This window comes from Grammomys surdaster, unplaced genomic scaffold, assembly GCF_004785775.1.
Source record: "Grammomys surdaster isolate TR1022 unplaced genomic scaffold, NIH_TR_1.0 139, whole genome shotgun sequence".
Lineage (NCBI taxonomy): Eukaryota > Metazoa > Chordata > Mammalia > Rodentia > Muridae > Grammomys > Grammomys surdaster.
Genome location: NW_021604597.1, coordinates 5,144,788 through 5,157,564, shown reverse-complemented (window position 1 = coordinate 5,157,564; position 12,777 = coordinate 5,144,788). Strand labels below are relative to the sequence as shown.

Below are 12,777 nucleotides of genomic sequence, written 5' to 3'. Positions count from 1 at the left end.
AGAAGGAGAAAGCGAAGTAACTAAGGGACTGCCCCAGACTGGGACAGGGCAGGAGCCTGCTAAGGGCTTGAAAGCATTACAGTATCTGTTACTTGGCCCTGGCAGTCCATACTGCAGTAATGCAGCAACTTCAGTTACCATTTTGTTGTACAATAATCCATAGCAAAATAAAACCAACACTCAAAGGTTGATCACAGTATGCTGACATACTTTCCTAAAACAGTAGGAACATTTTTCTAAACATGTATGACACAGGAATACTTCCACAGTACAGAATTATAAAGTTAATAATTGGCACTCAAAATACAATGCACATTAAAAGGATGCGTAGAATGTGCCACCCAAGACCTTAAAAAGGGATTTAAAATATAATTGTTATAAAATACACTCAGTGCTCCAACTGACTGGCATTTAACATGTCAGACATCTAAGTAAAATTGACTTAAGTTACTGACCAATTGCTTCAGTCTTAACAAACAGGAAAGTACCCCTACAGAAAGGCAGTGTACAGTACTTTTGGAGCTCAGTGTCTTAGTTAACCAGAGTGAAGCTGCTGGATTACTTGGAGCTGCTGCTGCTGCTGCTGAAAGGCAGAGGAGAGCTGGAGTCTCTGCTGAGGAAGGCTTTGCTCAGGTCTGTTGTCGGCAGAGCCAAGCTGAGACAACACTACAGAGGGAGAAGGGAAAGCAGGCCAGTCAAAAAGCTTGAAGGCAACCAAAGCTAGAAAAGGACAACACAGAAAACCAGAAGCAGTATAATTAACCTTAAGTATCAAATCTGAAAAGATTTCAGAATAAATCTAGTCTACTAATTAATTAAAGGTACCATTGATTCCAGGACATTCTAGCCATACAGAGGGAAGGGAGTTCACAAGCTAAGGTACTGTATTCCCTCATCTATGTCTATTTTTGTTGTTGACAGTCTTATCCCAGGCTGGCCTCAAACTCATTATGTAGAAGAGGTTGACCATGAATTCCTGATTCTCTCTCCTCAGTTGTATCCAGCACTCTGCAGTGCTGAAGTACTCTAGCACCTTAGCTACACCCTGCTCCCTCCACAGCATCCTCTTTCATTACCATGGAACTAGATACTGGACTTGGTCCAGAAGCCACCCTTATATGGCATAAAGTGGTAAGGTTTTTTTTAAAAAATACAACTTCCAGTGAGACTGCAGGGCTAAACTGGAATGGGCAGCTGACAGGGCCATCCCAACCAGTCCACATCCTCAATGCAGGCAACAGGCTGAAGACCTGGCCGATGTGACTCAGTTTTTCTGAAACCACACACAATTTCATGATCTGTCTATAATTCTTTTCACAAATCATACTATAGCAATTTTAGAAGAATTCTAACTGAATTCCTCTAAAATTCTAAGATGTGTACATTACTTACACATCTGCATTTGGAAGTTCACTAGTTCTAAATTACAACTCTAGTAAGAATTATTTTCAAAACACAGATGTTGATAACTCTTACTAAAGGACATGTAAATTTGGAAGCCAAGTTATAGACATCTAAGGCACAGTCAGAACACAGGGACAATTCACTGACTGATTCTCACATCTCATTATAGCTTTGTTAACTTTTTTTTATAGAATTCTATCATGTGGCTTATTCAAATATGAATTCAATTGAATACAATATTGTTTTTGATTTATTAAGTGGAAGCATTCAAGTTAGTTTCATTTTTATAAACAAGCAGCTCACAGAGGTTTTGCTAATTATGAAGATTTAAATCATGTAACTACAAAGTGAGAAAAATTATGCAATCTAGGAAAATGTAGTCTCAGGTAATTAAGAGAACAGAATTAACAACTTATAGTACAAGCCCTGAAAACTGCTTTGACAGCTTTCTAGAAGTTCAGAAAAATATGTAAAAGTTTGCCAGCTAACTAACCATTGTAAAGAAAACAGGCATGTGAGTCTGAGCTCTTAAAATCAACTGCCAAATTATTAAAGAAAAAACTCTTGGCCAACTGTTAAATATTTCACAGATTAAATACTTCAGTTTTTTTTTTCTTCTGATAACTGCTTGCAAGGTGGGAAAGGTAAATAATTTACACAATGAGATCTCAATAGGAAGTCAGGATGTTACCTACCGGCTGCCTGTGACTGGGTAAAGCCTCCTACTCCAGTAAGATTAATGACAGCAGCTTGCTGAGCGGTTAAGGCCTGTTCTTGAGCAGCTAACCCTTGTTCAGAACTCTGAGGAGAAAGAAAAAAAAGCAAATGACCTGTGCAAAATGGACGAAACTTTTTCTGAGCCAGTCATGTACGAGGAAGAATAAAGAAGATCCTGCTTGGATCTAATGCAGGAGTATGCAGCTACCCTGGGCTACATAGTAAGGATCTGTTGCAAAGCAAACAAAACACACACACACTCTCTCTAAAGATAGGTTAAAACAACTCAAAGATAAACTTAATTTCAGGGCCTTCAGCAAAACAACTAAAGAAACAGGATTATAAGAGTTAAAATCATTCAGGCTGGAGAGATAGCTCAGCACTTCTAGTACCCACATGGAGACTCACACCATGTGTAACTCCAGTTCTAGGAGACCCAACCTCCTCTTATGGCCTGCACATGGATCATGCAAGTACATGGTATATATACATGCAAGCAAAACACTCATATACATAAAAATAGTATTTTAACAAGATAGACTCTTGTCAGCACTCTCAAGATCATAGAAAGTCAAAGAGAGAAAGCATCTTAATAAATTATAAGAAAGACAAAACCATAGAACTCTTAAGAGGAAAATAAAGGAGAAAGGGTTTGTTAGTTTGACTTAGCAATTCTTTTCAATATGAAACCAGAAGTACACCAGGAGAGTAAACATGTACAGTACAGAATGTATCAAAACTGCATAGACCATGACCAGAGCCAGAAAGTAACCCAAAGTGGGAGGAATTATTGGGAATTCTCAGATGAAGTATTATATATGTCTTCAACTGAACAACACAGAAATAAACAACCTTATTTTAAAAAATGGGCCAAAGATTTGGACATACTGTTTTTTCAAAGATACAGAAACAAAGAAATGCAGAAAAGTTGTCCCTCTCTATCAGCCAGGGAGACCCACCTTGTACTCACTTGGACAGCAGCTATGCAAAAAAAACAAAAAAACAAAAAACCAAAACAACAACAACCAAAAAAAAACCTGGCTGAAACAGGAAGTACAGTGGTAGAGTGCATGCCAACTTGAGTCTGATCCCTACCACAAGAAACTGAGCAAAACAAACAAATAACAAAATCCCAACAGCAGAAGTTAGCAGGCCATCAGTGAGGATCTGGACAGTTTGTTCCCTGGTCCACATTGCTGGTGAGAATGCAGAACAATGCAGCAGGACAGTGGACAACAGTATGGTGTCTCAGGAAGTAAAAGAACTTTGAGTCCCACCAAGTTCTATTCACATACCCAAATGAATGATCTGGTGTCACAGTAAGAAACACAAAAGGACATATGGACTAAGAACCCACCTCCCTGAATGATGCACTCAGGATGGTTAAGATCAGAAACATAGCATGCACTATGGTGGCTGCCAGTGTTGGAGCTGAGGAAGGGATCAGCTTTTTATACAGTTTCAGTTTAGCTGGGTGGTGGCACATGCCTTGCCAGAACTAGGGAGGCAGAGGCAGTGGATCTCTCTGAGTTTGAAGCCAGCCTAGTCTACAGAGTGAGTTCAAGACAGCCAGGGCTGTTATACAGACAAAACTCTGTATAACAAATAAACAAACAAAACAAAAAGTTTCGATTTTGCAAGATAAAAAATTCTTTTTGCAATAATGTGAATGTACTCAATACTACTAAAATGTGAACTTAAGTAGGCAAACTGGGCAGGTTCGCACCTAGGTGCTGGGGCAGAATGACTGCTGAGTTCCAAGCTATGTTGCAATACAGAATAAGAGCTTGCCTCAAAAACAACAGTAGCAACAAATAGCTCCAACAGTAAACTTCCATCCAGTGAAGTCACTTGTCCCCAAGGTTGACCCCAGATCCCAAGAGTGGAAGAAGGGCAGAACTTCTTCCCACCAGTCCTCTGACCTCACATACACTAGCATCCATACACGGACAGAGAGAAAATAAGAAACAATTGTTTTTAAAAAGTGAAGCAAACCCCTTAGTGTGCTAAGTATATAGGATAAGTTCTCAATATGTTTTCTCTGAGAAACCTACTAGAGGATGAGTGTGAGTGTCATCCACTGAAGAGCTGAAGGAGTGCTAGGCAAGAGGGTGTCTGGGTAGTTTTCAGTTGTCTGGTCAGATCAATCAGTTGAGACACTCAAGGTGGGACCCAGGAATAGGTATGCTAAATTTCCCTAATGATTCTACAGCATATTCAAGGCCCAGGCACACTTCTCCTTTTCTCTCCAGACTTCAATTTACTGCTGCTCCTATTTAACTACATCCTGACTGGCACTATACAGTATCTGCTGTTGTCTGTTCCCACTGCCCAACACTTCCCAGCAACACAGACGGATCTATTACTCCAGCAATACATGTCTACAAACAGGAGATAATAGGCTGGTCAGAAAAGACACTGTGAGGTGGGGTCACCTGCCATTGCCATTCACTGGCTGTGTCACACTTGGCAAGATGGACACCTCCATTCAAGACAGCTGTGATTAGAATAACTGGCAGCAACTGATGCTGATAAAGAGAAACAACTCTGGAACTATTTCTTCCAACAAATTGAAGCAGCAGAAATATGAAAAGTCCTAAGTTCTGTGGTGAAAACACACCCCAGAAACACACACACACACACACACACACACACACACACACACACACACACAGGCTAAAAGAACCCCATACCTGCTCCTCTAGCTGTTGGGAGCCTGAAGCTGCAGGCTGCTGAGGTGGTTGTATAAAGTGAGAAAGCTGTGGCTGCGGCTGCGGCTGCGGCTGCTGCTGGGTGTTAAAACTGAGTGAACCACCAGGAAGCTATTCAGAATTTAAACAAGAATTAGCTGCCTTTCCATTGTTTTCATGTGAAGTATTTAAATTTCCTTAAACATTCATGGATAGTTTACTTGGAGTCAGGCACTCTTTTAGGCTCTGAAGAAACAGATGAAGACATAGCAAGAGAAGGCGTGGAGATGGAATTCAGCAGCTGCTGGGTCAGCCTCTAGCACCTCCACACAGAAGCAAAACAAAACAAGTTGCCTGCCCTTCATCAGACTACAGCCAAAAATTATTATTAAGTCTTATTGCTTTTGGTGTATATTTTCAAACACAAATCTTCCTGATTCAAGTTAATAGCTATCCGAATTTACAGCTTATTAAACAGTTGTCACTTCTTATGGATCAGCACAAAAGCTCACTGCATGTGCTATGAACTGAATAAACTAACAGGACATAAGGACACACTGGGGTGCTAGTATGCCTAGCACTTGGCAGGCTGAGGCAAGAGAAGGGAGAGTTCAAAGCCAGTCTGAACTTCACAAGCTATCCCTGTCTTAAAAGGTAAAAGGGTATGATTCAGAAATGTGTGTAAGACAACCAAGGCCCCAGATTTGTTCTAGTCTTGCCAACAGCCCTAAAATTACCATTTAATGTAACAGGACAAGAAATTCTAGGGTTGCCGGGCGGTGGTGGCGCATGCCTTTAATCCCAGCACTTGGGAGGCAGAGGCAGGCGGATTTCTGAGTTCGAGGCCAGCCTGGTCTACAGAGTGAGTTCCAGGACAGCCAGAACTACACGGAGAAACCCTGTCTCGAAAAACAAAACAAAAAAACAAACAAACAAACAAACAAAAAAAAAGAAATTCTAGGGTTGGTAAGAAAGAGCCTTTACTGTGGAGACTAAATTGCTTATTTCGAATCCAAGTTAACTTTAAAAACAGCAATCCTTTGGTTAAGAAAACTAAACCTACTAAATCTGACATAGTCCAGGCTGAGGATTTCTTCACTAGTAGACAAGGTAGCTTTGTCCTCATTTCTTTTTATCTCTGTCATAAAAGATTTCTTAAGGCACATGTTAACACAACACGAAGGATAGTATTTCTAATTAAAGCAATGCTATCTCTAGCTGTGTGCACATTATCAGTGATGGCTATGCAATTGGTCTGCAGGTACTCACAGGTTATTTATACCAGGTACAGAAATAATTTTAGTTCACAGGAGACTTCCCAATCAGTTATGACTGCATATGAGGCTAGCTCATCTGCTGGGTATTGCTATTTCTCAGTAACCCACAGCTCTGCATTATCATTAGATCTTTATCTTCAGAGCTACCTTTAAGTTCTCTGTAGACAACTATCCATTTTCCAAATTACTAGCTTAAAGGACCTTGGAGAAGAGGGTAAAGCAAGTTGACAGTGCAAAAGAACTAGCAAACATCTAAGAGTATGTAGAGTTCACATTTTAGATAGTCGAGCACATGCTCAAAGTAGAGGGGGGCACTACATGAAGGAAGAAAGAGGACCAGCATGAAAGGAGCAGGTTTGGAAGAGGGATGAATGGAAAATAACACATGTTAAAATGTCATAATGAGGCCCATTATTTTACATGCTAACTAAAAAGAATTACATATAAAGAAGGGGATGTGGAACAAGACAGGGTAATTGGATAAGTAACTAGGAGCAGATGGAGGGCCCAGCAAGTAAAGAGCTAGATGGGACCCAGCATATTCTGTTTACTTCTCCTTTCTCTCGTGCACTGCTAGGCCTTCAACCTAAGGCCTTACCCATGGAAAGCAGGCTCATTTTCTGTTGCTTTATAGGTACGGTGACATAGTAATGTAAAAAAGGGAAGGCCTCATCATCAGGTATATATTAGACCCAACAAACATTTACAGAATGATATGTAGTTATCTGTTACTGTATTAAGAAAGCATAATTATCCTTTGAGACAATAATGCATTCCCACATTTTGAAGCCCTCAAGCACAAAAACACATGGTGAGGCAAGACACATGTCTCCCAGTGTTCCTGCTGCCACTTTTACAGGCAGGTGCCTTCCCAGGAACTCCCTTGGGGCAGCTAGCTCTTGACTAGTCAGGAAGTAAAGACAATGAAAGCTTCATCTATAGAACACCCTTTATTATTATTATTTTACACATAACCACATAAAGGTAGCACTACATATAACCTTAGAAGATTCCAGATAAACTTTAAAAGCTGACATGTATAGATATACATTGTTTTTTAAAAATCAAAATATAAAAATTTCAATCAAAAGTATTGTTTCATGTTTACCTGGAGTAGATTTAAAGGCCTGAGACTTGAAGTATTTTTTAAACCAAATGGGATACCTGTTAAATAAAACTAATGGTTATAACGGAACTGAAAGTATTACAAATGAAAATTTATACTTCAGTGTGTAAAAATACATTACTGTCCTTTCTCCAAATGACTAATTTACACATAATTTTAAAACACTTGTACAGAAGAACCATTTTACTAATTGTCAATATTGACATTGTATTAAAAGATGTGAGGCATTACATATAAACTATATTCAACATTTTAAAGACTTCTTCACTTCTCTTACTATTGAAAAAAGTCACCTAGGATTATGTATATACCATGATGGAAACAAAACTACCACACTGTGCAAGCACATTAATTGTCATTTGTTTACTTTCCTCAGCTACATATAAAAATGCTAAACTTTGCATACAAAATACCAATTACCAAAATGTTAAAAGAACACACCCTTTTGTGTGTGTGTGTTAAGGTAAAAACCAATCTTAGGATATAATGGTCTATTAATTCTGAATTTAAAGAGAAACAAAACAGCAGGTAATAGCATTTGCCACCTGAGTGGCCTGAGTGCAGCCCTGGGAGCCACTTGGTGAGGGACTGAGGAGACACCTGGAGGCTGGCCTGACTATGACCTTGAGCCACCTATACTCACACATACAGATGGAAAACACCATTATTGGCAGGCTGGACAGCTACAGTTTGTTGACCTTGATCTCAAAGTATGTATAAATTAGCCACTGTGGTGGTGCATGCCTTTCACCCTAGTGCTCAGGAGGCAGAGGAAGTGGATCTCTGAGTTCAAGGCCAGCCTTGAACCTCTAAACAGCCAAAGCTATAAAAACAGACCCTGTCTCAAAAGTCCCTATCAGGCCTCTTCAAAAGAAAAAAAATGTGAAATTTTTGTCTACATCAGTCTGAATACAGATTAGAACTTATCTAGTAAAGTGGCTTGTGTCTGTAATCACAAGATTTGGGAGGAAGAAGTGGGAAATCTCATAAACAGAAATATATGTAACATACATAGACTTCTGTTAGATGTTATTTACAGAAAGAGATGTAGAAAAATTTATATGTGATGTCATCAAAGGCAAGAAACTGAGAAAGCCTCAGGTGTGTCCCATTTAGGAACGAGTCCCTGGGGAGAAATGGTTTGAGATTCCACTGCTGTACAACTGTGTTTCAGGTCCCAGCATCCACATAGTGTCTCACTGTAGCAGAGCTTACAAAGGAACATGACCTCTGTATGTGGCTTTCCAGCCAAACAAGGCACAGGCAGACTCCCCTTTCTCCTAAGGACCACACAGTCATGCAGAGGAGACGGGCTGGGTAGATTAAGTGGCTTCTCTAAGAACAGCTCTGGAGCCACGTAAACCTGGTATGAGGCTCCTTTCATGTAAACCTAAGCATCTAAAATTCAAGATGTGATTTTAATTTCTCCTTCTCATTAAAATAAGCACAACTAGAATTAGAAAATAACATTTTACATTATACTTTCTAGGTTTTTCATACCTGAAGTTAAGAAAAGGAACTGGTCCCAGGTATTACAACACAATCATTATTGTAGGCATAACGGGCACTCCTGTTCCCTCTGATTTTAGCCACATGTTAATAACTACCCAAGACCTGCTACTACTACAAAAAATAGCAACACTGAATATACCTTTTGGCCCAGCTACAGTGTAAATATTTCACTGACCTATATCCATTCTCCCATGAGACAAGTTATTATAACTATCACTACCTCATTTCTGGGGGAAAATGATAGAAAAAAGCAACTTGCAAAGATTACAGAAATAAGAATCTATGCTTTTAGCTGCCATGCTATATTGCTTCCAGTAGACTATATATTTGTATTGTTTTCTCTGGAGTATTACTACATAGACAAGAATAAGGTAACTAAAACTAATTTCATCACTTATTGTTCTAAAGCAGAAGATAGAATGTGCGTAGACTTATAGTTTAGCAAGTTTCTTCCTAGAAGCTGTTTGCTAGGTGGTTATCTGATACCATAACTACAAAAGGTTTTTCAAGCATCTAAGAAATAAAACTTTATGAAAAGTAACACTTAATGCTTTTAGCAATGTCCTTAAGTAATGATTTTTATGGCTGGGTATGGGGACACACACTAGTCATCTCAGTGGAGTGGGAACAGGAGGTCACCTTCAGCACAGAGCAAGGGGGAGCTACATGAGACCCTGTCTTTAAGAATACATCAAAAAACCAGACAACAAGATAAAGAAAGCCTTTCTTTCACATGGACTTTATTCTAACCTGCTTGAGGAGTTGCCTGCATGGCACTGGGCAATGCATTTGCTAAGAGACCTCCTGATGGCAGAAGGCCGCTGCACAGGCTTTTTCCTGCAGGAGTTATGGCCCCAGTGTCACAGCCCAGCATGGAGTTTGAGCCACTCTTCAGAGCCTGGGCTCCACTGCAGAGTAAGGGACAGATTGTTACACAAGCAAATACCAGTCTCACAATTCTTCAGATTAAAAAACAACAACAGAAATCTATAAAAACAAGTTCCATCACTTCTGAATTAACAGGTAACTCCTAGGGCAGGTGAGATGGCTCAGCAGGCACTTGCCACTAAGCCTGAAACTGCAGAAGGTGGAAGGAAAAGAAACCCAAAACATGTAAGTCACCCTCCGACCAACCTCTTACATACACTGTGGTGTATATACCCCAAAATAAATACAATCATTTTTTAAAATTTTCATTTTCTAGGCCAAGTTTTATCTAAATGCTTAAGTGTGACAAAGTTGGCTTAGGTATTGAACACTTAGCTACTTCAGAATACAGAGAAGCAAAGTCCTGCCCAAGTGATTCAAAGACAGTAACAGGCAAATGACAAAAGCTGGCCAACTGGGAAATACATCTTTGTACAGGTAACAGATTTGTAAGTAGCTCCTGACCATATCAAAAACTATCTCTCAGTATAATATGCAATTTGTTTTCATCTCACAAATAAAACTGTCTTTAACATTGTCAACTTACCCAGCAGAGCTCACTACACTGATGGAGGTAAGCCCAGCAGAGTCTGCCATGACCGGGGAGACCGTGCTTCCTGTTGTTATAGATGTTACCATGGTAGAAAGAGGAATGGTTGTCACAGGCATTGCCTGGCTCAGAGCCCTTTGCTGCTGAGCAAACTGAGTTAACAAAGTGGGCTGAGGGGTGAAGCCTGAATCTTGGGGAGATGGGGTGGCTGAAGGGGTACTAGGAGCTGAGTTCTGAGCATCAGGAGGGTGTGGGGCCGATGAAGGGGTTGGTGTAGGAGTAGATGGCTTAGGAGTTCCAGATCCTGCTCATTGAGAAAAATAAAAATTGCTAGTTTGTTATAAATGGCTGGTCCTTTTAAAATAAGGTTAATGGAATCTTACTTAGCACTGATAAATTTGTTCCAAGTTTTTAAAAGCAGTTAACTGCAAGTGTTAACTCTGCACGATCCACGAGTGTTGCTACACTCAATTACAATTAAGGATGCAGTATATCACCTAAAAACCCCACTCTGGATCACAGTTCACAGTGGAAATAACACTTACACTCTACCACAACACCCAATAAAAAGTTACTCTCCTACATGCTGTCTTTTGCCTACAAAGTTGAGAACGAATTTAAGTTAATTTTTTGTTATTTGCGATTTCACTGATTCAAGACTTTTTTTTTTTTTTTTTAAATACTGCTTATTTGAGTTTAACTGTCAGAGATAAACTGCCACATGTTTAGTAAGCTACGCAAGGCTATCAGTTACGGCACTTAGATATCATGTTTAATTCCCAACATATCAAGTTCACCCTGACAAAGAAATTTACAAAGAATAAAGCAGGTACTTTATAGATAATACTGCATCTTTAACAGTAACTGTGTACTTCTGTTTAAATGTAGAATGTATAGAAAATCTGTTGTGAATGAAGTATGCACAGTTTTATCAACTTAAAAAAATTTAAAAAAATGAAACCAAAAAAGTAAAGCAAAAGCTCTTGAGGTGTTTCCTTTTTAGCTTTCATGTCCTGCAGAAAGAAAGGAGAGAGATGTGAATGTCCAGAAGCCGTCACTCCACCCTGACCTAACACAACAACTGTGTGCAGCAGATCACCACAATCCATACCCACAACATGAGAAGTGTGAAGAAGACGTTCAGAAAATTTATTTATTTTTCTTTGTGCAAAACAAGAAGGCAGAAAAATTACACCTTTTGAGCTATCGGGATGCAGATGTTAATATCTAGGACCATCTTAGCACTGTGCAGTACACTGACAGCACACACTAGCCACCAAGCAAAAAAGGAAAAAGAAAAAAGAAAAAAAAAGAAAAAAGCTAAAAAACTGGAATCCCCCCAAATTAGTACCTAATGTATTCAAATATTCATTTGAAGAAATTATCCCAAATTTAACCTAACATTCCTATATCTCTACTTGTTATTAAAAGAGGGAATCCAGAAGTGAGAATTCTACTTCCCTATGTTCAGATTATCATATTTAATGACCGCTTACAGAAGTGTAGGCATGCGCTCAAATACTACTTTTCCATTTATTGCATATAACCTTGGAACCAGCTGGCGTCTTACATATACAAAGATAAAGATAGTACCTTCAATAATTCATTCTCACATTTTCTTTTTAGTATTAGCCACAGTTTATATAGTAAGAAAAAAAGATCCTAGTACACTGTAAGTAATATTTTGCAATCTTATTGCCAGGTAATTTTTTAAGATGCTTAGGCAACAAGTCTAAAAGAAAGGTATACACAAAGTGCATACACAGATACAGAAACGCAAATACAATTACAGTAAACACGAAATACATACAGCCGACAAGAAGTCTACTTGGAGTTTCATGCGACTTATACATTTTGGGTACACAGTACATTCAGATTTCACTATTCACAGATTGAATTAAACCTGCCTCAAGAAACACCAATGCAAAACCTTAGGAGAATTTGAGCAAGAGTTTAAATCATGACTCACTCTGGGATGAGCTGGCAGGTGACAGGGCAGCAGGAGACAGCATGCTAACTTGACTGAGATCCACAGATGACTTCCGAGACAGGCTCGGCTTAGATGAAGGAGGAGGAGTTGGAGATTTAAGGAAGCTGCTGGCCTGCTGTGCTGTGAAATAGTTACCTAGAAGAATACAAATTATTCCCTAGGGCTGGAGAGATGGTGCCGTAAATACAAGAGCACTTAAGCAATCATTCAGACCAGAGCTCTGATCCCACCACCCACTCAAATCGGCTACCTCCAGGAGCAAGGTTATACACATAGGCATACATTCATGAATACACAGAAAAACATAAAAGCCTTTTCCCTATTCATAAGTCACAATTCTGTGAGTTGTGACAGTAAAACTTGAGTAACATTTTAAGAAAGTGATGACTATTAGATCACAGAGACGAGGATTTTGCTAATACCTGAGGAATTATTTCCTGAGCTTGAGGGAAGTTTGATGGGTGGGGGTCGATGTTTTACTCCTTTTCCCAAAACTGAAGACTGAATGGACGAGTTCTCCGGCTGTTGAGGAGTGACATTAAACACAACTGTTAAGATTAAATTAATATCATTATAATTCCTAC

The 12,777-nt window shown here is 39.3% G+C and overlaps 1 protein-coding gene across 13 annotated transcripts in view; it reads right to left on the bottom strand.

Annotated features, from left to right (window-relative positions):
• Positions 1-12,777, bottom strand: part of Supt20h (SPT20 homolog, SAGA complex component) — a 34,995-nt gene that overhangs the window by 533 nt on the left and 21,685 nt on the right. For 6 of the 13 annotated variants that reach the window (XM_028763479.1, XM_028763480.1, XM_028763478.1 and 3 more), the window contains 8 exons: positions 12,616-12,715; positions 12,173-12,328; positions 10,201-10,507; positions 9,477-9,634; positions 7,197-7,252; positions 4,815-4,943; positions 2,100-2,205; positions 563-666 (listed from right to left, as the gene is read on the bottom strand). In XM_028763479.1, the coding sequence (XP_028619312.1) occupies positions 563-666; positions 2,100-2,205; positions 4,815-4,943; positions 7,197-7,252; positions 9,477-9,634; positions 10,201-10,507; positions 12,173-12,328; positions 12,616-12,715 (1,116 nt within the window). Of the gene's footprint in view, positions 1-562; positions 667-2,099; positions 2,206-4,814; positions 4,944-7,196; positions 7,253-9,476; positions 9,635-10,200; positions 10,508-10,851; positions 11,217-12,172; positions 12,329-12,615; positions 12,716-12,777 lie in introns of those variants that run through there. The other 7 variants (XM_028763487.1, XM_028763488.1, XM_028763484.1 and 4 more) reach the window with 5 other exon arrangements.